This window comes from Dendrobates tinctorius, unplaced genomic scaffold (assembly GCF_039654945.1).
Source record: "Dendrobates tinctorius isolate UK_male_01 unplaced genomic scaffold, ASM3965494v1 ptg000011l, whole genome shotgun sequence".
In the NCBI taxonomy this organism is placed as follows: domain Eukaryota; kingdom Metazoa; phylum Chordata; class Amphibia; order Anura; family Dendrobatidae; genus Dendrobates; species Dendrobates tinctorius.
Genome location: NW_027361679.1, coordinates 38,123,580 through 38,149,869, shown reverse-complemented (window position 1 = coordinate 38,149,869; position 26,290 = coordinate 38,123,580). Strand labels below are relative to the sequence as shown.

General features: G+C 42.6%; 1 protein-coding gene and 1 long non-coding RNA gene across 2 annotated transcripts in view; one reads left to right on the top strand and one right to left on the bottom strand.

Annotated features, from left to right (window-relative positions):
- Nucleotides 1-7,617, top strand: part of LOC141046694 (17-beta-hydroxysteroid dehydrogenase 13-like) — a 54,233-nt gene extending 46,616 nt beyond the window's left edge. Inside the window, exons 6-7 of the mRNA XM_073541290.1 lie at nt 7,033-7,149; nt 7,322-7,617. Of these exons, the coding sequence (XP_073397391.1) occupies nt 7,033-7,149; nt 7,322-7,412 (208 nt within the window). The 3' untranslated portion in view covers nt 7,413-7,617. The remainder of the gene's footprint in view (nt 1-7,032; nt 7,150-7,321) is intronic.
- A 2,542-nt stretch (nt 7,618-10,159) lies between these two features.
- LOC141046700 (uncharacterized) lies at nt 10,160-26,230 on the bottom strand. Its single transcript, XR_012219633.1, has 3 exons — nt 26,009-26,230; nt 10,790-10,848; nt 10,160-10,496 (listed from the first exon to the last, which is right to left on the bottom strand). It is a non-coding gene; the product is annotated as an uncharacterized lncRNA (long non-coding RNA).
- Between the last annotated feature and the right edge of the window lie 60 nt (nt 26,231-26,290).

Below are 26,290 nucleotides of genomic sequence, written 5' to 3'. Positions count from 1 at the left end.
TAAAAAATATATTTGCTATTTTTTTTTTTACTTTATTATTTAGTCCCTTTATGGGACTTTCACTATTAGCACTCTGATCTCTGTTTGAAAGCATTGCAATGCACGAGCAATGGACACGTGTGGATACATCTAAAGTCGGGAACGTTTTAAAGCGCAACCACCATTTTAATTTCTGAAATCTGGATAGAATCTGTATTCAGTAAAGACAGGTTGTTGCAATAGTGAGATTGGAGATGACAGTTGCTGCTGATAAAATTCTGTATACTATTGATTTTTATAATAAAAATTAAAACAAAGTTTACATATTTAATCACTTTCGTTATTAGATCAAATAGGTCCCTTTTTTTGATTTTTATTATCCTCTTGGCTTCAGTAGAAAGTAAGAGCTTCAATCTATCAACTCCTTAAGTGGATGTGGACCATGCAAGATTCTGACTGATGGTCGAAAGAGATGTCAATTGGACGTGTCGGATTTCGGACTGCCGATTGTGTTGTTCTCTCTGAGATAAGTCACCGGCTGACGTGTCAAAGAGAACAAAGAAGTGCTCCTGTGTACGGGAGTATTGGATGAGATAGCTGTTGAGTGAACGATTGGCTGTAGCATCATTCTGCCGATTGCAATCTAGTGTGGAGGACTTTATCAGTTAGATTGAGAACAGTCACTGGCTTGTCCACAATAGTTTAACTTATCTTCTCCATAAAACATGCTGCCTCTTTTCACCTCTACCTGACTCCTTTATTCTTCATATGCCCCCGTTTGTTGGGATGCTGAAAAAGGTTCTCATTAATGTGTTCATTTCAGCAGTACAGCTACGATAATTAATTTTTGAGTCCTCAGAGATACTTGGGTCAGATTCTGTGGTCCAATAGTCTTCTTTTTTATGCAAATTGCCTCTTCAGAGAGGAAGAGAACTAGAATTCTAGTGCTACCTACTGGAAGTAGCAATCTCTTTCACAAGCCTTGACGTATGACTTTGGATAATAGCCAAACCAGAAGCTCAATTTGCAGATACAGTGTTTCAGGGTATTGCCTCTCATCAGTGCGAAGTATGAGATCTGATTTGGATAGGTGAGAGGCTTAAGACTGTGATCTAGGGGTAATCTTTCTCCTTGTGGAGAGTGACAAGCAAGGCCTAGCATGTCAGAGTGAGGAGACTTATACGCCATGCATGCTCCTCTGGGTAATTATATATGCAAATTGCCTCTTCAGAGAGGAAGTGGACTAGAACTATGGTGCCACCTGCTTTCTTTTTTTGGCATCCTGTTTTCTTTGGGCTTATAGCTCTTCCAATCAAAAATCTGTTCAGAATCGTAATCATGTCTTTACCAGAGAAAATTATCTTTTTTACATTGTTTAAAATTGGCTTGTACATGTCCTCATTTTCTTTACACTTTTTGTAATGAAAAGCAGCATTTGTTGTTCAGTCAGACGGGTTTGCAATTTGTGCTTTATAGCGTTCAGTGATAACACTAGTGCACTCTTCTTGATCATTGTTTGTTCTGTAATATGAGATACATTCAATTCATGGCATGCTCCATGTGGGCTCGCTTCCAAGCTGCTAAAAAGACTGTCATCACTATATTGGGAAAGGTCCCTATAATTGCATAAACCTTGAGGTAAACTGTTGCATTATACATAATATTTTAAGGAATTAATAGGCCAAAATATTTAATCTGACAAGGGATGAGTTTTAAAATGGCAATCAAGAATAAGTAAATAGCGCCACCCTACAGCCAAAATTCCCGCGGGGGACAGCTGTTACCCTTGGAACTGATCAGGGCCGTTTGACCCCTTAAATACCGCTGTCAATCTTGACAGCAGTATATAAGTGGTTAAAAGGAGGTTAATAGATTCCCTTTGACAGGATCGACCACCAGCGATTGTAATCGTGGGTGCCGATCATTGCGATGGTACCCTGAGGTCATCTGATGACCCCAGTGTATGGGTGGGCTCAGCCATAAGAAGAGTCTAACAAGCTCTGTCACTGACATGTCTCCAGCACTGTAGTACATGGGTACTGGAATGAATGAGACCAACGAACAAAGTTAAAAATATTCATGTCCCATAGTGGGACTAAGTGAATAAGTAAAAAAAAAAAAAAAAAAATTTAAATTATAATATTTAAAAAATTAAAACAAAAGCGCACAACAATTACAAAAAAAAACCAATACGCAAATAAAACCGCTGCCTTTGTGATAAAGCAAAGATAAACAAAACAAAAGTGCACATAATTAGTATCACCACAACCGGGTGACATAATATTTATTCCGTACGGTGGTCTTTGTAAAAAAAAAAAAAAAAAAATTGGCCAATTCGGCAAAAAAATAAAAAACGGTACAGCTCTCAGAATATGGCAATGCAGAAACAAATACATATTTGTAAAATAATGTTTTTAGTTTGTATAAGTAGTAAAGAATAAAAATGCTATATAAATCTGGTATTGCTGTAATCGTACTGACCCAATGAACAAATTGGTCTTATCACTTTTACAGCACGGTGAACCAGGCAAAAAATATATATAAAAACAATAATTGAATTGCTGGTTTTTGTTCATTCTATATCTGAAAAATCTGACTAAAAAGTAAAAAAAAAAGTTATGTGTCTTAAAATGGTACAAAAATCTCCAACTCGTTACCGAAAAATAAGCCCTCATACAGCTCTGTTCAACAAAAAAGAAAAAAGGTAAAGCATTTTTACTGTGTAATAGCAGCAAACCATAAAAAAACTGTATAAATCTGGAATCGGTAAAATCACACCGACCCAAAGAATAAAGCTGTCTAATCACTAAATAAAAAAATTAAAATAAGAACTATTATTGCACTGCTGTCTATTTGTTCATTCTACCCAGTGCTTTTTTTGCGCCGGTACGGCGTACCGGAAATCTGAAGGTGCTTCAGCGGGGGAGGGGGAGCGGCGGCAGGAGCCGGTGGCTGGGAAGTCATACTCACCCCTTCCGTGCCTCCCTGAACGTCCCCTGCATCCTCCTTGTCCCAGCGCTGACAGCTTCTTCCTGCCTTCAGCGGTCAGATAGTACCACTTATTAAGCTCATGAATATGGACGCCCATGGGCGTGGAAGCATATTAATGAGCTTAATGAGCAGTACCATGTGACTGCTGAAGGCAGGAAGAAGCTGTCAGCGCTGGGACAAGGAGGATGCAGGGGACGTTCAGGGAGGCACAGCAGGGTGAGTATGAAGGAGGAGGATGGGGGGCTGCACAGAGGAGTTCGGGGGCTGCACAGAGGAGGTCGGGGGCAAATATTGCATACGGGAAAATATTTTTTTTTACAAAAAAAAGCCCCGATTCTACCTCCGAAAAAATGGAATAAGGCTTGGGTCACATTTGTCTTACACTCTCCACTGAGTGTTTGCATTGGGGTTTTTGTGCAAATTCCAAAAAAATAAAATTCAGACAAAATCCTTGATGGAACCACACATTTATGAGACAAAGACACTATGGACTCTGTCTGGTCTCTGTTCCAGTAGAGTCTTTAGGTGTCTTTTTAGCGCACAAATGTAGACGACCACAGATCTGTGCACACCTAAAAAGATGGCTACCACCGGAACAGATGCCAAAAGGCGTACAAAGTGACTGTCTCATTATGGTGGGTGGTTCCGTTGGGGGTTTCATCTGAATCACATTTTTGTGGGATTTACACAGAAACCCTGACGTAAGTGCTCAGCGTAGAACACAAGAATGTAATCCAGCCTTATACTGAAAGTTATCAAAAAATTTTATGTACCCCAAAATGTTACCAATAAAATCTTTAATCTATCTCGCACAAAACCAGCCCCTTCTTAGGTCCATCATCTGTCACTGGAACTATAGGGAGTTCCCATTTTACTGGTAGAACAAAGACTCTGGAAATGCGACAGCTCCCACCCCCTCAAATAAAAGCCAGTGAAATCTGTGCTCCCAAATCCAAATATCCCCCCCTACGTCTGAGCCCTACTGTGCCTAAACCGCAGTAAGTGGCCACATTTGGCATTATTGCAGTGGGAAGAGCCCAAAAGTAGCCAGGAGCATAAGCTGGACACAATATATAGGGGCTATACACTAGGCACAATGTATGACCACTAAGCTAGTAGATTTGAAATTCACTAGAATAAAGCCTGGCGTGGATGTTACAAAATATTCATTGCAGAGGTGTGTGAATAAACTGAGACTGGTTCAATGTCACTTTTTTTTTTCTGTTCTGGCACCTTAGGGTCTCCGCAAATGTCACCCGCAAACTATTCCAAAAGCCAAATAGTGCTTCTTCCTTCTCAGCCCTGATGTGTGGCCTAACAGAAGTTTCTGCTGACATATGGAGCATCACCAAGTTGGGGAGAAGTTGCACAATGAATTATAGGGCCAGTTTCACCTATTAACCCTTGTGTAACTGATAAATTTGCAGCAAATACAAAAATTACATTTTTACCACTAAAATGTTATATTTCCACGTCGCAATGTTATAAAATTCTGTGAGGTGCCTATGGATTCAAAATACTCACTACACCCCTAGATGAATTCCATAAGCAGTGAAGTTTCTGATATGGGGTCACTTGTCGGCGTTTCTGCAGTTCGGACACCTCAGGGGCTCTGGCACCCAAAATCTATTCAAACAGGATCTACGTGTAGGTTAAAAATGTTATAAGGTTTTGTGAATGACTTGTAGGTTAAAAAAGATCAGTACATCCATAGACAAATTCCTTGATGGATCTAGTGCCCAAAATAAGGTGACACTTGCGGGGGTTTCTGTTATGGCATGTCAGGGGCTCTGCAAATGCAACTTGTCTATTCCAGACAAATTTACACCCCAAGAATCAAATAGGGCTTTTGTGAGTCCTGCCATGTGCCCAAACTGCAGCTTTTGACCACATAAGGTGAATTATCAAGTTAGGGATAAATTGCTTAACAAATTAAAGGGTCCATATTCTCTTATTATCCATTGTGAAAACTACAAATTTGGGGCTAAAATAACATTTAAGTGGAAGAAAAGTTAATTTTTGCTTTCACATCTACATTGTAAAAATTTTTGTGAAGCACCTATGGGTTCAACATGCTTGATGGGTCTAGTTTCCAAAATGGGGTTACTTTCGAAGGTTTCTGCTGTTTTTGTTACCTCAAGGGCTCTGCAGTTGTGCTATTTCTTTAAAAAGTAAAATAAAAAATTGGGGCTAAAGTAACATTTTTGAGGTAAAATTACTTTTTTTTTTTTTTTTCATTCCACTGTGCAGTTTTTAAGATCACTTTTGGGTCATTTCCAATATATAGGCTCCTCAAAGTCCATTTAAATTTGAATAGGTCTCTAAAGAAAGTTTTTTTAAAATGTCTTGGGGGAAAAAACAAAAAACAAAAAGAAAATTGCTGCTAAACTTTTAACCCTTCTAAAATCCTTACAAAATAAAATGATGTTTGAAAAATGATGCAGATGTAAAGTAGACATATGGGAAATGTTAAGTATTAATTATTTTGCACAGCATGACTAACTGGTTTAAGGCTCTACGCATTGAAAGTTTGAAAATTGAGAATTTTTCAGCGAAATTTCGATATTTTCACAAATAAATTGCAAAACATATTGACCTAAATTTACCAATAACAAAGTACAATGCGTCTCAAAAAAAAAAATCGCTTTCAACATCACTGGGATATATTTAAGCGTTCCATAGTTATTACCGCATGAAGTGACAACTTATCAGATTTCAAAAATTTGGTCTGGTCATGAAGGTCAAAATTGGCCCGGTCACTAAGGGGTTAATTACTGTATCTGCCTGGTTTCTTTTTCAAGTAATAGCTTGTGTCTGTCACAACCTTGTGGTGGAGGTGGCACATGAACAAGTCTGCCACACATCTCTGTAATTTGTCTCCTGCATAAGTTTTATCAGATATGTTCCACCCATGCTTGTACTGATGGACCAATAATGTTCGCTAAGACATTCAAAAAGAAATCTAATTGTTTCCCCAATACAGTAAAAGCTACAGACATCAAAAAATTTGTGTGGCTGTTTCCATTTATATCACTGAGTGCAGGGCCAGACTGGCCATCTGGCAAATGCTAAGGCTAGGTTCACATTGTGTTAGGGCAGTTCGTTCAACACATGCGTTAAACGGACTGTGCTAACGCAACTTTCTATTTTTGATCACGTTATGCGATCACGCTAGTACAGATGCTCCATCTGCGCTAGCAGTGACGGACCCTCGAATGCTGCAGACCGTGTCCAAGGGTCCATCACAGCATGACGGCACATCTCTAATGCATGCCGATTATGATATGAGTTAGCGATGCGCTACTTTATGGCAGTCTATGGGTGCATTAATGGATGCGTTACATCGCGTTAATGCAGCATTGTAACGCAGTCCATTAGACGGACTGCCATAATGCAATGTTAACCCAGCCCAAGATGGGCTGGTCCAGTCGTGGGCTGCATTTTCCACTATGCTACTAACAGTATCAGCGTCCTCAGGGTGCAGCCGAGACTGAGCATCAGGGGGGGGGGGGGGGGAGAGAACAAAATGGGCCGATGTGCTTTCAAATGCAAGGGCTGAATTTCACTCACGGTCCGTTCCCGCTGGAGTGGTTAAATGGTGATCACAAAAAGAGCAGTGACCACCACGTCAGAGGTTACCTTGTGGTTTGGGCTTCATGAATCATTAGTCAATTGGTGGATATAGACAGAGAGGACAGCTAGGTTCCTGTATATCTTGTATCCATACTCACTGACCAAAGCCATCTACTCCAAAATGACTGACAGTATTAGAAAGAATTACTTCTCCGCAGTGATGATGTAGACTACGGCCAGTCAGACATGGAGGATTTGTTGCAGGTTTTTGGCACAGTACAATACATGACAATAGGATTATCACATCCCCCATCCATGTGCAGTGGATATGAAGACATGCAGATTTTAATATCTTAATATACACCACTTTAGATTACTTATGGCAAATCTGGACTCGCCCTAAAGGAAACAAAGCATTTATTCCTCGTGCGGGACTTGTTTTATCAGGCATTTTAGCTCTCTCAGATAAAACATTCAATTTATTTTCAGATTTGCTCCCGTGCTATTGCCTGAAGACGTAGGGAAGACATTGGTGGATGGTATTTTAATTAATAAGAAGATGATTTATGTCCCACCTTTTGTGTCACTGATTGGAGTGATGGAAATGTAAGTATCAGATAAAATGGCATTAATGGTAGTTGTGTTCAGAACTGAAACAATATTACTGATTTTTTTTCTTTACAATGAAAATGATGGCATCTATTTCACCACTAGCTTCTTCCGAGAACATCTTGTAGTCTTCAAATAAGATATTTATCTCTGCTTCCTTTTCTTACAGGTTCGTACCAGAACGTGCCTTGAAGGCTTTGAATGCATTCCAAAGAGTACGGTTTGATGCTAAAGTACAGAGCATTGACAAGGACAAGTAAACTCCGTAAAATTACAGTATTTCATTGTGTAATCAATTGTAACATAATTAGGGATCAGGTGATAACATCTATAGGACTGAAATCTTCTATCAAGGAAACATACTACCAGAGAATACCCTACTCTTTAAATGTCACTGTTGTTTCAATAAAATTTGCATAAATCACCAGTATCAACGTGTATAATAAACTTTATACTAGTATCTTATCAGAGAAATCTGCGTCTTTCTACACTTATGAGCCCCTCCCTCCACTGAACTCATTGTAGTAATCGCAGGTACGCGGGTTGCAGTGATGAGACGGGAGACGGAATGAACTTAAGATGTAACTTTTATACATAGATGCCTATAGGGGCTATCTCGAGCAACCAAACAAGCTAACAATAGTTATCCTCGCAGCGATCAAAACAAGAATACACACGACTAACCCGGTAAAGACCGGTCACTATAGGGCCGCGGTATGGCCAACTACGAGTCCCGAGTATTAATTACGTGTCACTTATCCTCTCTGACGTCCGGCAGAGTGGTGGTCGGTGATGCTTCGGCGTTTCAGCCTCTGGGCCCAGCCGATGAGGATCTGGCGGAGACTTTGGTCGTTCCTACGCCCAGGCGAAGTGGGGGCACAGCAGGCACCTGAAGAGTTCCTCTGCATTGTTCCTCCCGACGGAGGCGGGCTGGCGTTGCCCGGGGACCGGAAGGTGTAGGCCACAGCCACGAGCTGGGGACGAGCAGCGGTGGCCACAGGTGGCGGCCGGAGCCGAGCTGCGGGCGCCGTGAGCGGCAGCGGACAGGCCGCAGCCGCGGGCTGGAGTGGAGCGGCGGTGACCGCGGACAGGCCGCAACCGCAGGCCGGAGTGGAGCGGTGGCGGCTGCTAGGAGTGCGGTCAGACGGTCGGTGTCTCTCTGCTGGACGGCTCTCCTCTTCTTCCTCTGGCTCTCTCTCTGGCGCCCTCTAGCTTCCTTGCTCCTTCTCTCCTGCTCCGTCGATTGATCTCTGCTGGCGTCCTCAGCCCCTTTTATACTGGCTCCACCCCCAACCTTTCTAGAACTCTCTGTGTCCTGTCCCCTAATTATGTCCCCAGGAAACAGTCCCCCTAGGAACCTTGGTGACAGTCCCCTTGGTTCCGGCCCGGGCACACAGCAGGGACTCCTCCTCCTACATCATCATCCACGCTAAAAGAAAAAAAATGTTCAAATCTATACTTTGACCAAACTTGCATGAACCAAGACTGACTTCCAGCCCTGTGAGGCATCAGATTACAGCTCCTTTTATACCCTACTGTGAGGCCAGGGCAAGGTTGGACTAGGGTGTCTGGGGCCCACCAGGGGAATGGACTCTAGGGGCCAAACCTACAGCTATATGCAAATATCTGTTAATCGTTATCTCCATTATAGTGGAGCATCAGCTGTAAAACACAGGTGGCTACTGCACATCTACGGTGAACCCCCATAACTGGGATGTATAATTACGGTAGTTTACATTAATGGGGTTCTTTGGTTAAGACAAGTTACCACCCATCCATGGGCTTCACAGGATAGGTGATCACTTAGGTCCGACCATTAGAAACTGCACCAATAGGAAGAATGAGGACGTTTTATCATTGATAGGACACTTATCCCCATTTTAAAATGGAGCAGCAGGTGGGATGTCTGACCGCAGCTCCATTTCCCTCTTTGGGGCTTCCATAGAAAAACAAGTGCAGCCACTTTTGGAATGAATGGATCAGTGGTCGAGTTGTTCATGCCACTCCAGTCTAATGAGGATAAAACCTCCACATTCTGCCGATTGGGTCCCAGCAGCCGAACCCCCACCAATCAATACGTTATCACTTATCCTGTGGAGAGGCGATTACTTTTTTCCACAGGAGAACCCCTGTAAGTACATCTCTGCTGCTGTGTTCCAAGCATCTAATTTCTAATGGAAATAAGAATCTTCTCCTAATTAATATCAGAGAGAACAAATGACCGCCATATACAACACAATCCACTATATTGAAACCAATAATACCACATACAGGGGATTAATACCACCACACCATAAACAGACCACATAACTAAACTACATGTTCGACCTCATAGTGACCGAATAATACCACCACACCGTGACCAGACAACAAAATTACCACCCCATAGTGACCGAATAATACCACTTACAGGGGATAAATACCGCCACACTGTGACCAGACCACAAATTACCACCACAGAGTGATTGAATACTACAATACTGATCATGAATACAAACCACAATACTAACAACACTGTTATTACCACCAGTGCCTTTATACAGAAGGTCTGTATATAGTGTATAGGTAATACAGTGAGCACCAGTGACATTATACACAGGAGCTCTATAAATAGTGTTAATGTACAGGTAATACAGTGATCACCAGTGACATTATACATAGAAGCTATGTATATAGTGTATAGCGTACGGGTAATACAATGATCACCAATGACATTATGCCAGGTGCACACTTGCCAGTATACACCGGGACGTGTGACGCGGCGGTTCAGGTAATGACCTCTGTGTGTGCACGCGCCCCTGCACATACGCGGCCTGCACTTTTAAAGGGCCCGTGCCCCTTAAAACTGCACTTTTTTTTTTCCTTTTCCTACTCTCCTTCCCTTAGCCAAGGGCTCACTGGGGATTTCCCCAATACCCCACCAGGCCAGACTGACCCTGGGCGAGGGGGATGATGAGTGAGGAGCACTCAGCACAGTGAGAGACAAGCAGACACATACAGATCCTGCTCCAGCTTTAGGTAAATGTATTTAATTTCAGTGCTGGATCCACAGCCGCACAGCTCAGTACTGCTGTGTATTGTCTTCCATACTGTTGCTGCTACAGTTGAAACTAAAAATTTATATACACAATATAAGATGACACACATGCATGTTTTTCTCAATATCTGACATGAAATCAGAATAAACCTTTCCCTTAATATTTGCCTCCTGAGGAAGTGTACACGAAACGCGTAGAGTTTGTGGAATAAAAAGAAAGTTATAATCACTGCTTGGTTCTTGGATTAACTCCTTGTGAACTTTGGACTGGAACAGCGCGATCCTGAAAGCCGGACTTCTCTCCTTCCTATATATAGAATAATGAGAGAGAGAGAGAGAGAGAGAGAGAGAGAGAGAGAGAATGTATTTATTTAGACTTTAGAAAGCAGAATTTAGATTGTGGTGCATTGTCTTACTGATATAATGGGCTATGCTCCCAGTTTCAATATTTTTGGTGTTTGAGGCTTTTTATAATGCTTTTATTGAGGTGGGATAGAATTATGAATAATAAAGATGTTTTGAAAATGATTGGAAATAGTGTGTTGTATGGTTAGAGTACAAGAACAAGAGATAGAAGATATAGAAGAACTGCTCTCTCACCATCTGGTTACCGTGACCTTGTCACTCTATGGGGTGTCCCTGGATCATGATCATGGTTACTGATAAAAAAGAAAGCAAAACTGGAATTTAAGAACATGGCCTTACAATACAGACAAAACACAGCAGATCTTAAAGGGATAATCCAAAACTAACATTTTAATCCTAAATGCCTTTTTAATGTAATAGTCTAATCTTTTTTCTAATACAGTTTTACCCCCAAGGGTGGTTTGCATGTTAATGACCAGGCCAATTTTTACAATTCTGACCACTATCATGTAGTAATAACTGGAACGCTTTCCATGGATCCCGGTAATTCTGACACTGTTTTCTTGAGACATATTGTACTTCATGCTAGTGGTAACATTTCTTTGATATTACTTGCGTTTATTTGTGGAAAAAAAAATAGAAATTTGGCGAAAAATTTGAACATTTCACAATTTTACAACTTTGAATTTTCATGCCCTTAAAACAGAGAAATATGTAACACAAAATAGTTAATAAATAACATTTCCCACATGTCTACTTTACATCAGCGGAATTTTGGAACCAAATTTTTTTTTGTTAGGAAGTTGTAAGGGTTAAAAGTTGACCAGCGATCTCATTTTTACAACACCATTTTCTTTAGGGACCACATCACATTTGAAGTCACTTTGAGAGGTCTATATGTTAGAAAATACCCAAAAGTGACACCATTCTAAAAACTGCACCCCTCAAGGTGCTCAAAACCACGTTCAAGAAGTTTATTAACTCTTCAGGTGCGTCACAGGAATTTTTTGAATGTTTAAAAAAAAAAAAAAAAATATTTAACTTTTTTTTCACAAAAAAATTTATTTCAGGTCCAATTTGTTTTATTTTACCAAGGGTAGCAGGAGAAATTGGAACCCAAAAGTTGTTGTACAATTTGTCCTGAGTACGCTGATACTCCATATATGCAGGTAAACCACTGTTTGGGCACATGGCAGAGCTCAGAAGGGAAGGAGCGCGGTTTGACTGTTTAATGCAAAATTGGCTGGAATTTCGATCGGACGCCATGTCGCGTTTGGAGAGCCCCTGATGTGCCTAAACAGTGGAAATCCCCCACAATTGACACCATTTTGGAAAGTAAACCCCCTAAGGAACTTATCTAGATGTGTGGTGAGTAGTGATGAGCGAGTATACTCGTTGCTCAGGTCTCCCCGATCTCCGAGTATTTTGGCGTGCTCGGAGAATTAGTTTTCGTCGCCTCAGCTACGTGATTTGAAACCACTAGACACTTGAATACATGTGAGGAATGCCTGTTTGTTAGGGAATTCCCACATGTATTCAGCCTGTCTACAAGTCGCAAATCATGCAACTGAGACGAGGAAAACTAAGTCTCTGAGCACGCCAAAACACTCGTAGGTCACCCGAGCAACGATGCTACTCGCCCATTACTAGTGGTGAGCACTTTGAACCCCCAAGTGCTTCACAGAAGTTTATAATGTAGAGCTGTAAAAATAAAAAATCTTATTTTTTTTCACAAAGATGATGTTTTTGCTCCAAATTTTGTATTTTCCCAAGGGTAACAGGATAAATTGGACCCTAAACGTTGTTGCGCAATTTGTCCTGAGTATGCTGATACACCATTTTTTGGGGGGTAAACCACTGTTTGGGCGCATGGCAGAGCTAGGATGGAAAGGAGTGCCGTTTGACTTTTCAATGCAAAATTGGCTGAAATTGAGATCAGATGCCATGTCACGTTTGGAGAGCCCCTGATGTGCCTAAACAGTGGAAACCCACCAATTCTAACTCCAACCCTAAACCCAAGCCACTCCTAACCCTAATCCCAACCCAAACCATAACCCTAACCAAAACCTAACCCTAATCCCAACCCTAACGCTAACTTTAGCCCCAACCCTAACCCTAACGGTAAAATTGAAATAAATACTTTTTTTATTTTATTATTTTTCCCTAACTAAGGGGGTGATAAAGGGGGGTTTGATTTACTATTTATAGCGGGTTTTTATGTTTGGCAGCTGTCATACATTAAAAGATACTTTTTATTACAATAAATAGTTGCATCACCACATTTTAAGAACTATAATTTTGCCACAATTTTTTTTGCGAGGCAGAATGAACAAAAAACAGCAATTCATTAATTTCTTTTTTTGGGGGGGGTCATTTACACCGCTCCGCATGTGGTAAAATTAGTAAAGAGTTTTATTCTTTGGGTCAGTACAATTACAGCAATACCTCATTTATATCATTTTTTCATGTTTTGGCGCTTTTATACAATAAAAACTATTTTATAGAAAAAATAATTATTTTTGCATCCCTTTATTCTAAGAGCTATAACTTTTTTATTTTTCTGGTGATATGGCGGCTTGTTTTTTTGGCGGGACAAGATGACGTTTTCAGTGGCACCACGTTTATTTATATCTGTCTTTTTTATTGCGTGTTATTCCACTTTTTGTTCAGAGGTATGATAAAGCATTGTTTTTTGCCTTTTTTTACTGGCGTTCACTAAAGGGGTTAACTAGTGGGACAGTTTTATAGGATCGGTCGTTACGGACGAGGCGATATTAAATATGTACTTTTATTTAGATTTTTTTATTCAAATATTTATTGAATTAATAAATATGTATTTTTTATTATTTGTAAAAAATATTTTTACAAATATATAATATATATATATATATATATATATATATATATATATATATATATATATATATATATATATATATATATATTTTTTTTTTTTTACTTTCACACCCTGTTCCACTATGGGACACTCATTCTGTGCAGCCTGATTACTTCTATAGCATGCAGAGCTGCATGTTATAGAAGCTGTCAGCGCTGCAGCTTCTGTGCACTCACCTGTGAGACTTCCTGACACGCACTGCGAATGACAGGAAGTCTCTCAGGCCTGGAGACCCGGATGTCGTCATGACAACTCCGGGTCTCCATGGCATCGATCTGGACCTTGCGTCATGCCACGGGGTTGTAAGTTCTTAATGTTTACAGACGTGTTTTTATGATTATTGCCTGAGGTACTGCTACATTTATAATTATGTATTACCGCTCTTTGCTATGGTATTGCCACTTGAATATGTTACCATCATGTAGAAAACTGTATATATTGCCTTGTGTTCCTGTATGATAATATTGCATGTATATTATGTGTTTTTTGTGTAAGTACAGTCAGGGAAAGGTAGCTCATGCCTTCTTGGGACATTAGAGGAGGGCACACTTAGTACATAATTCCCCCATAGACAGGGTAGTTGTAATTATGTTGCGGGCCACTAGATCTGGGTACACTAGTGGGATCTGATAGGAGGTTTATAGAGGGTTATTTTATAGGAGGGGCTCCTTAGAGTTAAGGTTAGTGCTGAAGGGTGGTTTAGTCACACGGGGCCAGGGCGCCCAAGGGTCCTCATGGGCTATAGACCCGGACAGCTTGGTAGTCACGTAATGTTAAGTCGTTATAGCCCACGTTACCCACAGCCACTGCAGGTCTTAACAGTGGGTCAGAACAAGAAAAGGAAGATGTGGCATCTTACCACCTGGGCAATGCTTTTAGGGCAGTAGATGGCTGGACTAAGGAGATGAAAGGAGTTGGAACTTCGACGAGATCGGTACAGAGGGGCCGGATGCTTCGCCAGGGGTCACCAAGCATAGTGATTGATGAATTCATGTCTGGGGCAAAACAGGCTGAAGGAAATGTCATTATAGTGAGGTCAGACCTGGAAGGAACTGGGAAGCAGTCTAGTACGATCCGGTCTGGGCGTGTACTGCACAGAAGTGACAACAAGCAAGGGAAAGATCAGGAAGCAAGCAAATGTTATGATGTACCAACTGTGGATGTAACCTGCGAAATCCTAAGTAAAGAAAGTGTTAAAGTTGTCTCAGACTGTGTCTCCATTGATGGGGGTCGCCTAGAACAGGGACCGTTTTGGCCTGGGAAGTGCCCAGATGAAGATGAATCTGGAGATGCAGGTATGCCGAGGAGAAGAGTATTGTTTCATGTAGGGGAAGGACTGGACACAGCTGCCACTGGAATATAGGTCACGACTACAGTCCTGTCCCTCCCTTACAGGGTCTCTGATCCAAAGCCAGAGGGGCTGTCACAGCTGACGGCCCCTCTGCCTGCTCCAGGAATGCTGCAATCATGTTTGAGCGCAGTGTGCCAGGGATTAAAGTGCCAGGAGTGGTCCGTGAGCGCGGCTGATCGCGATGACGTACTATTCCATCCATGGGCATAAGGGCCCAGGGCACATGGACGGGATAGTACATCAGAAAGGGGTTAATTAAAAAGTCCCTACCATTCCCTCACTACACTGATTTTATTTAAAATTTTTTTGGTACTTCCTCATTGATGGACACTTCATTTGAGAATTCCAGTGCATGCTGGGATACTCAAATGAGTCGTTATCAGGGGAGCGAGGCTGAGGGAATTGCCATAGCCCCTGCCCCCTGCCTGAAAGGAAGTGTCCTCAGTGATGTCCATTGTAAGGAGAGAATGAGTGAGCGGCGCCAGCGTCGCCCCTGCAAGGAACGTCACTGATGACGCTGCGTTTCAGGGTGGAGGCAGAGGCTGCGGCAGATAAAAACTTAGGATTAAAATACATTTTTGTTTTGACGACTCTTTTAAGAGCACCTATTGACTGTCTGAGGCTATTATCTAAAAAAATATATTGGACAGTCACAGATGATGCTCCAATGATGTTACTAGTCAGTAATTACGGTTTGCATAATGCAGCAGCGTTGGTGTAGCACAAAGCACAAGATTACTTACTCTTTCACAGTGAAGGGGCAGCAACCCAATATGCATGCCAGGATGTCAAACCAGAATTGTAGACTAAACTTTTCCTAGAAAGTTGTGTGCTTTAGCCTTCCATCAGGGGGACACCTCTGTCCATTTTAGAAAAGTTATATTTAGTAAAATCATCAGTCTGCAACTGCCCAAAGATTTCTTAAGGCGAACCTGTCAGCAGGATTGTGCACAGTAACATATAGACACTGTCAAGTTGGTGCCGTTAAACTAATTAAAATGATACCTGCGGTGATGAAATCCATCTTGTGGTTGTTGTTTAATCTTTATTTTCAGTTTTGAGTTAATGATATGCTCGTGCTCTGAGGCGGCCTGTGGGGGGGTCTTCATGTGGTGCTCTGCTTAGGTATTCATATTGAAGACTGCTGACAGTTCACTGATCCCTCAGTGACCTGCCCCCTGGTTAACACTATCAATATTATATATACATATTGAAAAGATAAACGGCACCCACCGCGCCTGTGCAGTAGTAGCTATCGGTAATCCGATAGCCGCAACTGGCACCGTCGGCAAAATCTTGCTAGAGAGAAAAAAAAAACATTTCCTCCAAGATGGCACCACGCAGTTATCAGCGATTTCCACCAGCTGCTGCTGGCGGAGCCAGGGGACCCAGACAAAGGACTGTGATCCAAAACGCGCGTCGGGGAGTGTGCTGCACCAACAGCCACCATTCACCAGGTAATTCCAGTACCTCTCTCTGCCTCCTACCATATGATAGTGAAACTTTTTTGCAAATACAATGCTCCACAGTGTTTATACATCGCTTTGACTTGCAGCAAGCTATTTGATTATAATAATGTTTGCTTAAACATATAGGCAGCCTGTATACCCACTCAGTGGCTGCTAAGCATTAATAGTACTTGGGGTTGAAGCAAGCTATTTGACTATAATTACTTTTGGATAAACATATAGGCAACCTGCATACCAACCCAGCAGCTGCTAAGTATTGATACTATGCAATACTATACTATTGAATGCCCTCTATCTCTAGTAGAATTACATCATTAATAATATTTTACATCTTAGAACTCACATTACTTCACCTGGTGGCTCTGTTTTGGCTTTTTTATCAAATTTTTATTGTGTAACCAATATTTTATCTATTTACTGTGCGGGCACCCTTGTGTTATGGTGTTATCATTTACCATATTGCTGTGTCAATAAAGGTATTTTAATGTGACCTAATTGCTGCCATATTTCTTGACCATATGTTCAGTTTTCTCCTATTGGTGCACTCAGCTTTTCCGAATGGTCTGCCATTTACTCCCTTTGCAGATGTATATCACGTACACTGTAACTGATGCTAACACTTTGGGTTGGTGTGTTTGTATATATATATTTATTACAATGTCCAGCACATGTTTTAAACAAATGATAAAGTAAGTGGGACTGCACATGAAGTGAGGGTGGATGAGGGACTGCAAATGACGAAGTGAGGGGGACTGCAAATTAAAGTGGGAGGAGGGGGACTGCAAATGATGAAGTGGGGGGAGGGGACTGCAAATGATGAATTGAGTGAGGGACGGTGGACAGCAATTGAATTGAAGGTGGGGGGTGTTCAGAGCAAATCATGAATTTTGAGGGTGGGGGGAGTAAATGATGTACTGAATGTGGGGGAGAGCAGTTGATAATGAATAGAGGTGAGAGAGAAAGACATGACAATGAATTGGGGTGGAAGGGCATTTAACTACAATGAATCAGGGTTAGGGTTAGAGCGGGAGGCACATAGTGGAGGGCATTGAGGATGCAGTGACTGGTAATAAATTGGTGGAAAGAGCACAGGTGCTAATTCATTTATATATTAGGTAGGGAAAGTGGCTATGTATAGTTAGTAGGGGCACAGTGGTGGATTATAATTTATATTTGGAATGGTGGGTTGCATAATAACCAATTATATATTAATGGTGGGTGCACATATATATTCAGACGTATAGTGTAGAAGGGTAAAAGTGGGGAATGTGCTCTGGAAGCAGGGCTCTAGGTAATTATGTGTTATTTTATGCAGAGACAAGTCCTGGCTGCAAGAAGTGATGGTGGTTTGCGCTGCATGAAAAAGAAAAGCAAAGATGAAGGACTTCAGCTACAGACGTCACTGGTGACTCAGGGTGTTACCTGTACACTGACACTATTTACAGGGCTCCAGTGTATAATGTCACTGGTGATCACTGTATTACCTGTACACTGACACTATATACAGAGCTCCTATGTATGTCACTGGTGATCATTGTATTACCTGTACACTGACACTATATACACAGCTCTTGAGTATAATGCCACTGGTGATCATTGTATTACCTGTATACTATACACTATATACAGAACTACTGTGTATAATGACACTTAGTGTTGCTGTTTTTTTATTAATGATCAGTATTGTACTATTCAGTCACTATGTGGCGTTAATATGTGATCTGGTTATGGTGTGGCGGTATTTGTTCCTTGTATATGGTATTATTTGGTGGTAATATGTGATGTGGTCATGGTGTGACTATATTTCTCCCTTGTATGCAGTAGTATTCGGTCACTATGTGGTGGTATTATGTGTGTGGTCAGGTCATGGTGTGACAATAGTTGTTCCTTGTATGTGGTATTAATGGTCATTTAAAAAAAAAAATGTATATGACTCATTCCCTTAAAGAAAAATACATAAAATTATCCCTAAAAAGACTATTGGATATTTCAGGAAATATTTAATAGGTCAGAGTAGAGTAAGCCCAGCCAAAAGAGTCTACCTTGTTGTGGTAGTGCCGTAAAAAGTCTTTTGGCGAGAACAAAAGCTGTTGGTTATGAATGTGACCTGGTGTTTGATGGGAACTGTTAATATCTGATTGGTGAGGACATGGTGAAGTTGAGTTTTTCCAAAAGTGAGCGGTGGGACTGTGGAAGGATTTTAGGGTGGAGGAGGAGACTGGGAGGAGTCTCAAGGGGGGGGGGGGCAAAAATTTTGGCAGTAGGGGGTCCCAAAATTCCTAGTGGCAGCCCTGGTGCCAAGCCATACTTCAATCTTTAGGAGGGAGAATGATCAAATTAACAGCAGATGAAGAATTGTTTTTATATAATTTTTACACCGTTCCTTGTGCAGTATAAGTGGTTAAACAACCTTATTCTTTAAGTCGGTGCGATTACAGTGATATCAGATTTTTTATATCATTTATGTTTGGCTGCTGTCACACAATAAAAAACTATTTAGTTTTTTTTTTTGCAAAATAAAAGTTTTTACATATTTTGCCATATTTTGAGAGCTATAATTTTTTTCATATTTTGGCCAACAGATTCATGTGAGGGCTTGTTTTTTTTGCTGGGTCAGTTGACGTTTTTATTGGTACTATTTTTTGGCACGTAACATTTTTTGATCGCTGTCTATTTAATTTTTTGGAGGTAGAATGACCAAAAAACAGCAATTCAGGAATTGGGATTTTTTTGCTGTTCTTTTTATTCCATTCAACTTGTTGTAAAGGTAATAAGGCAGCTATATTCTTTTGCCACTTTTATATAATAACAACTATTTTACAGGAAAAAAAATTGTTTTTGCATCGCTAAATTCTGAGAGCTGTAACTTTATTTCTCAACTGACAGAGCTGTATGGCAGCTTGTTTTTGCAGGACAAGATGATGTTTTCAGCAAATACCAACTTTATTTATGTTTAACTTTTTTTTTAATGAAAAAGCAGTGTTTTGCCACGTTGTTCTTTATTTTTTTAGTGTTCTTTGAAGGGGTTAAATAGTGTGACAGTTTTATAGAATGGGCCTTTCTGGAAAATATGTGTACATATAAACAAACTTCCTTCTCACACCCAATGGAGGTGGTCTTTGTTGTACTTTCTCATTCTCGGGTCCTCTACCAGAGACCTGGGAAGTTGAGAGTTGTTCCTAGCATTGTGCTTTTCTGGACAGAGAGCTCTGATGTTGCTCCTGGGATCTGTTGTAGCCATTTTTCCAACTTAGGGGTCACTGTGCTCCTATCACCACTGGAATCACTGTTGCCTTCACCTTCCACATCTTCTTCAGTTCTCCTTTGAGGCCCTGGTATTTCTCCAGCTTCTCATATTCCTTCTTTCTGATGTTGCTGTCATTTGGCACTGCCACATCTATTATCATTGCTGTCTTCTGATCCTTGTCTACTATCACAATGTCTGGTTGGTTATCCAACACCTGCTTATCTGTCTGGATCTTGAAGTCCCCTGGATTTTAGCCCTTAGGGTACCGTTACACATAACGATGTCCCAGCGATCCCACCAACGATTCGACGTGGATGGGATCACTGCGACATTGTTAGCTGATTGCTGGTGAGCTGTCACATAGACAGGCCCTCCAGCGATCAGGACCAGCGAGCATGCTGGTTACCAACGTAAACATCAGGTTTCTTAGGGCCGCGGGACCCTTAGAAACCCGATGTTTACCCTAGATACCAGCGTGCACTGCAAGCAGGGCGGGAGGTGGAGGCAGAGCGGCGCAGACAGATCGGCGTAGCTCTGCTATCTGCTACTCCAGTCTGACAGACTGGAGTAGCAGATAGCAGAGCTACTCTGGTCTGTGCGCCGCTCTGCCTCCACCTCCCACCCAGCCTGCAGTGCACGCTGGTATCTAGGGTAAACATCGGGTTTCTAAGGGTCCCGCGGACCTTTGAAACCTGATGTTTACGTTGGTAACCAGCGTGCAGCGTCGATCGCTGGCTCCCGCTGCCACACGCAGCGATGCGCGCTGGCCAGCGGGAGACCAGCAATGAAAAAACGGGCCAGGACGATCCAGCATGATCAGCGATACCCCGCGGGGGGGCCGATCGCTGCTGGATGTCACACACAGCGATCTCGCTGGAGAGATCGCTGATGTGTCACAAAATCAGCGATCTCGCCAGCGAGATCGCTGTAACGGGCCCTTTACATTCTCCACCACTTTCTTTGGGGTCTCCCACCTGGACTTAGACCATATGTTGTGCAGATGTTCCTGTATACAATTCCCGCTACTTGGTTGTGGCGTTCAGTGTTTGCTGTTCCTGCTTGCGTTTTGCATCCTGCCACTATGTGTTGGACTGTTTCTGAGGTTTCTTTGCATAGTCTGCAACTTGGGTCTTGTCTTGTGTGGTAGATTCCTGCTTCTATGGATCTTGTAGTTAGTGCTTGCTCTTGTGCTGCTATGATTAGTGTCTCTGTGCTGTCTCGGAGTCCAGCTTTCTCCAGCCATAGGTAGGATGTCTCCATCGCATCCACCTCCATTATCCGTCGATGGTACATCTCATGCGGTGGCTTGTCTTGACATGGCACTTCATGTTCCTGTTCTTCCTTCCAGATCTGATGATGTAGCTGCCTTAGACTTTCTCTCAGGTTCTCTTACGTGGACAAAGCAAGAGAACCTGGATATACAGTTAGGTCCATATATATTTGGACAGAGACAACATTTTTCTAATTTTGGTTCTAGACATTACCACAATGAATTTTGAACAAAACAATTCAGAAGCAGTTGAAGTTTAGACTTTCAGCTTTCATTTGAGGGTATCCACATTAAAATTGGATGAAGGGTTTAGGAGTTTCAGCTCCTTAACATGTGCCACTCTGTTTTTAAAGGGACCAAAAGTAATTGGACAATTGACTCCAAGGCTATTTCATGGACAGGTGTGGGCAATCCTTTCGTTATGACATTCTCAATTAAGCAGATAAAAGGCCTGGAGTTGATTTGTGGTGTAGTGCTTGCATTTGGAAGGTTTTGCTGTGAAGGAAACATGCGGTCAAAGGAGCTCTCCATGCAGGTGAAACAAGCCATCCTTAAGCTGCAAAAACAGAAAAAACCCATCCGAGAAATTGCTACAACATTAGGAGTGGCAAAATCTACAGTTTCGTACATCCTGAGAAAGCACTGGTGAACTCATCAATGCAAAAAGACCTGGGCGCCCACGGAAGACAACAGTGGTGGATGATCGCAGAATAATCTCTATGGTGAAGAGAAACCCCTTCACAACAGCCAACCAAGTGAACAACAGTCTCCAGGAGGTAGGCGTATCAATATCCAAATCTACCAGAGAGAGAAGACTGCATGAAAGTAAATACAGAGGGTTCACTGCACGGTGCAAGCCACTCATAAGCATCAAGAATCAAAAGGCTAGACTGGACTTTGCTAAAAAACATCTAAAAAAGCCAGCACAGTTCTGGAAGAACATTCTTTGGACAGATGAAATCAAGATCAACCTCTACCAGAATGATGGAAAGAGAAAAGTATGGCGAAGGTGTGGTACAGCTCATGATCCAAAGCATACCACATCATCTGTAAAACACGGCCGAGGCAGTGTAATGGCTTGGGCATGCATGGCTGCCAGTGGCACTGGGTCACTAGTGTTTATTGATGATGTGACACAGGACAGAAGCAGCCGAATGAATTCTGAGATATTCAGAGCCATACTGTGTGCTCAGATCCAGCCAAATGCAGCCAAACTGATTGGTCGTCGTTTCATACTACAGATGGACAATGACCCAAAACATAAAGCCAAAGCAACCCAGGAGTTTATTAAAGCAAAGAAGTGGAATATTCTTGAATGGCCAAGTCAGTCACCTGATCTCAACCCAATTGAGCATGCATTTCACTTGTTAAAGACTAAACTTCAGACAGAAAGGCCCACAAATAAACAGCAACTGAAAACCACCGCAGTGAAGGCCTGGCAGAGCATCAAAAAGGAGGAAACACAGCGTCTGGTGATGTCCATGAGTTCAAGACTTCAGGCAATCATTGCCAACAAAGGGTTTTCAACCAAGTACTAGAAATGAACATTTTATTGACAATTATTTAATCTGTCCAATTACTTTCGGTCCCTTTAAAAACAGGGTGGCACATGTTAAGGAGCTGAAACTCCTAAACCCTTCATCCAATTTTAATGTGGATACCCTCAAATGAAAGCTGAAAGTCTGAACTTCAACTGCATCGGAATTGTTTTGTTTAAAATTCATTGTGGTAATGTCTAGAACCAAAATTAGAGAAATGTTCTCTGTCCAAATATATATGGACCTAACTGTATATATACTTAGTTTCCCTATGGCACTTTAACTTTTATTACTCTGATCACTGGTATAATGCATTGCAATTTGTCAGCATTGCAATGCTGCTCGGTGTACAGAGCTGGAACAGTACAACTCCATACATTGCCGCTCGGTGGACAGAGCTGGAACAGTACAACTCCATACATTGCTGCTCAGGGTACAGAGCTGGAACAGTACAGCTCCATAAATTGCTGCAAAGTGTACAGAACAGGAACAGTACAGCTTCATACTTTGCCATTCAGTGTACAGTACTGGAACAGTACAGCTCCATACATTGCCGCTCGGTGGACAGAGCTGGAACAGTACAGCTCCATACATTGCCGCTCAGGGTACAGAGCTGGAACAGTACAGCTCCATAAATTGCTGCAAAGTGTACAGAACAGGAAAAGTACAGCTCCATATTTTGCCGTTCAGTGTACAGTACTGGAACAGTACAGCTCCATACATTGCCGCTCGGTGGACAGAGCTGGAACAGTACAGCTCCGTACATTGCCGCTCAGTGTACAGAGCTGGAACAGTACAGCGGCATACATTGCCGCTCAGTGTACAGAGCTGGAAAAGTACAGCTCCATACATTACCGTTCTGTGTACAGAACTGGGACAGTACAGCTCCATAATTTGCTGCAAAGTGTACAGAACAGGAACAGTACAGCTCCATACATTGTCGCTCAGTGTACATAGCTGAAACAGTACAGCTCCATACATTGCCACTCAGTGTGCAGAGCTTGAACAGGGCAGCTCCATACATTGACGCTCAGTGTACAGAACTGGAACAGTACTGCTCCATACATTGCCGCACAGTGTACAGAGCTGGAGCAGTACAGCTCCATACATTGCTGCTCAGTGTACAGAGCTGGAACAGTACACCTCTATACCTTGTCGCTCAGTGTACAGAGCTGGAGCAATACAGCACCATACATTGTCGCTTAGTGTACAGAGCTGTGGCATTCCTCCTGGTATACATCTGCCTGGCACCAGAGCTAAGACAAGTAGCAGCTCATCAGCGGGGTTGTCTGATTTTAGATTTTTGCTGATCTGTTATTGATGACTTATCTTAAAGAAAGTGGTCAGTAAATACAAAGTAGTGGTGACAACCTATTTATTAATGGCCCATAATTTGTGATGATGTCCAAGATTAAAGGGAACCTATCACCATGAAAATGCAGTATAAACTGCAGAGCATAATAAACTGATATACAGTCTTGTGAGAAAAGATTCAGCACAAGGCCGGGGTCACACGAGTGTTCATTCTCTCATGCGAGCGAATTTGCGTGATTATGTAAATGACACTAGGATCAAACTGTGATCGGAGTTTGATCAGATTGTCAGGTTAGTGTTAGATGATTCTCCAGGATAAAATCGGAGCACAGATCTTATGCAGATGGAGAGCAAAATTTCTCCATCTTCTCCATTGTGAGCCGGCGGCAATCAGACTACACTTGGATGTCATTCGAGCGCAAACCGTTTTCTGTATATGCATGAGGAAAAATGGTATTCAGCGCTGCCTCATAGTATAACATTGGTAAGAGTGCTAGGTGATAGCACTCGTCCAATGTATGCGCTGGTGTGAGCGAGACCTAACCCGTGTTTTCAGGATTTAAACCTCTGCTTTTTGGGGGGGGGTTTCAGTCCAGTGGGCGGTCCTATCATTGACTTATTCTCTAAATAAGCGTACATACAGAGGTGGCTGTCAGTCACTGATAGGGCCGCTCACTGGACCAAAAATCCCAGAAAGCGGACAGGTTTAAATGATTAAAACACGGGTTATACTGAAGCTTTCCTCACAAAATGACGCATCAATCTTCTAGGCTTCCCGGCTCTATAACGCTGGCTCTGCATTTTCATGGGGACAGGTTCCCTGTAGAAGCCGTTCTGTACAGTTCTCAGGTGACTTTTGTAGTTTATCACTTCTTTCTTTTAGTCTTTTGCACTGTAACGTCACTTCTACATAAGCTTTCAGTCTGTCTTCTCTGTGAGACATTGGAGCTTGTCTCCAGGTCTTCCTTATCCGCCAGACATTGCCGGCAATGGAGTTCTGTAACTTCTGCCTGCACAATTAAAAAGTCAAGCAAATGCCACCCTCCGTGTCCACCTCCATACACAGATTACAGGAGATCCTGCAAATACAAAACAAGCCATAGATTTTGTTTTGGTTCCTTCATCAACTTTACAAGGGCTATGCCGGACTCATCGGGTTAAGAACTGATAGACAGGTGGTCGCTCCCTACCCACCTGTTCCGCCCAGCTCAGCAGTCATGGACCGCTCTTGCCGGTGATTCTGCTGCTTCAGACAGCTCTTCCTCTTCCGGCTGCTGTGTCCAGGTGTGCCTGTTGATTGACAGCTGGCTCTCCGCAGTAAGTCAGCAGGGAGCCAGCTGTCAGTCAGCTTTACATTGGCAGTCACATCCCATCAACAGAGCGGGGGGACTCTTTTGTCGACACAATGTCTCTGGAAGCCATAAAATTGCCATTAGGAGTGGTCAGTGACCGCTCTGAACCAACAGGGACCGTCACCGAACACAACAGGCAACTAAACGTCTGTTAATGCTTAGGCCCATTCCAAAAAAATGAAATAGTCCCAAATAAACCCCTTTAATCTGGCCCTATATGGGAGAAATGTCCAAACTAACAGAGAACTATGCAGCTTCTAGGCCGTGGGGTAATGTGAGGCGCATGGGCCCCAGGGCAAAATGTCCAGCAAGGCCCCCAGCGATCACAGGTCTTGGATAGTAGAGGGACTCATATAGGGGCCAAAAAGACCTTTGAGCCCCCAAAGGAATAACGGTCCGGGAGCGACTGCTATCCCTGCACCCAATATAGTTATCCCTCTGCGAAGTATCTGAGAACTAATATTATTTTAGATAAATGGGTGCGTGGGGACGTGAGTATGAGTGTAGGTGGCTGAGTAAGCGTGTGCCTGAGTGACGAGTATGGGCTTGCAGGGACCGGCTGTATGATGGCATTATCTGCCAGTACCATGCTCTCTGCCGCCATATGGCACCAGAATGCAGCCACTAGGCAGAGAGCGTGGTCAGTAAGGCTGGGAGCGGCGCCCATGACTACAAGGATAACATAAGCGATCCTGAGCGCTGCGTACAGGGAGCCGGTCACTAGGCTCAGAAACCTGCCCATCACCTGGCAACTCCGGGACATGAGGCTCCTACAAACCCTTCTACCCTCATGTGCCCCCACAGACCTCGGAAAAGGGTCATACATGTTCTGTGGTCTAATCCGAATCCAGACCGTGATCAGTGCCGCCCCGATCCCTACACACGCCGCCTCTTCTAGCTCGATGGAGGTGAAGGACCAAGGACATAGAGGGGTTGTAGAAACCTCATTTATCATTATCTTAAAGGTGATGGGCAGGATTAATTTACAGTGCCGACAGGTTCCCTTTAACCCTCACCTTTCATGTTATCATCTGCACCAAGACCCAACTAACATCACCTCTGCGGAGCCAGGGCAGATAAGGTCCCAGCGAGAAGGGGCAAAGCGCACCCCAATCCCTGGATAGATCTCAGTCCCAGCACGAGCAGGACTTTAGGCGCCTATATAAGGGCCGGAACAGGGGGACCACGTGTGGAGTAACGCGGGACACAGACGCCGAAACGAGCATCTCTTTGTAGTTAGCGCCCCCTACTGGCAGCTCTGGTGAGCACAAGCCGACGTCTGCCATAGTTACATAAAC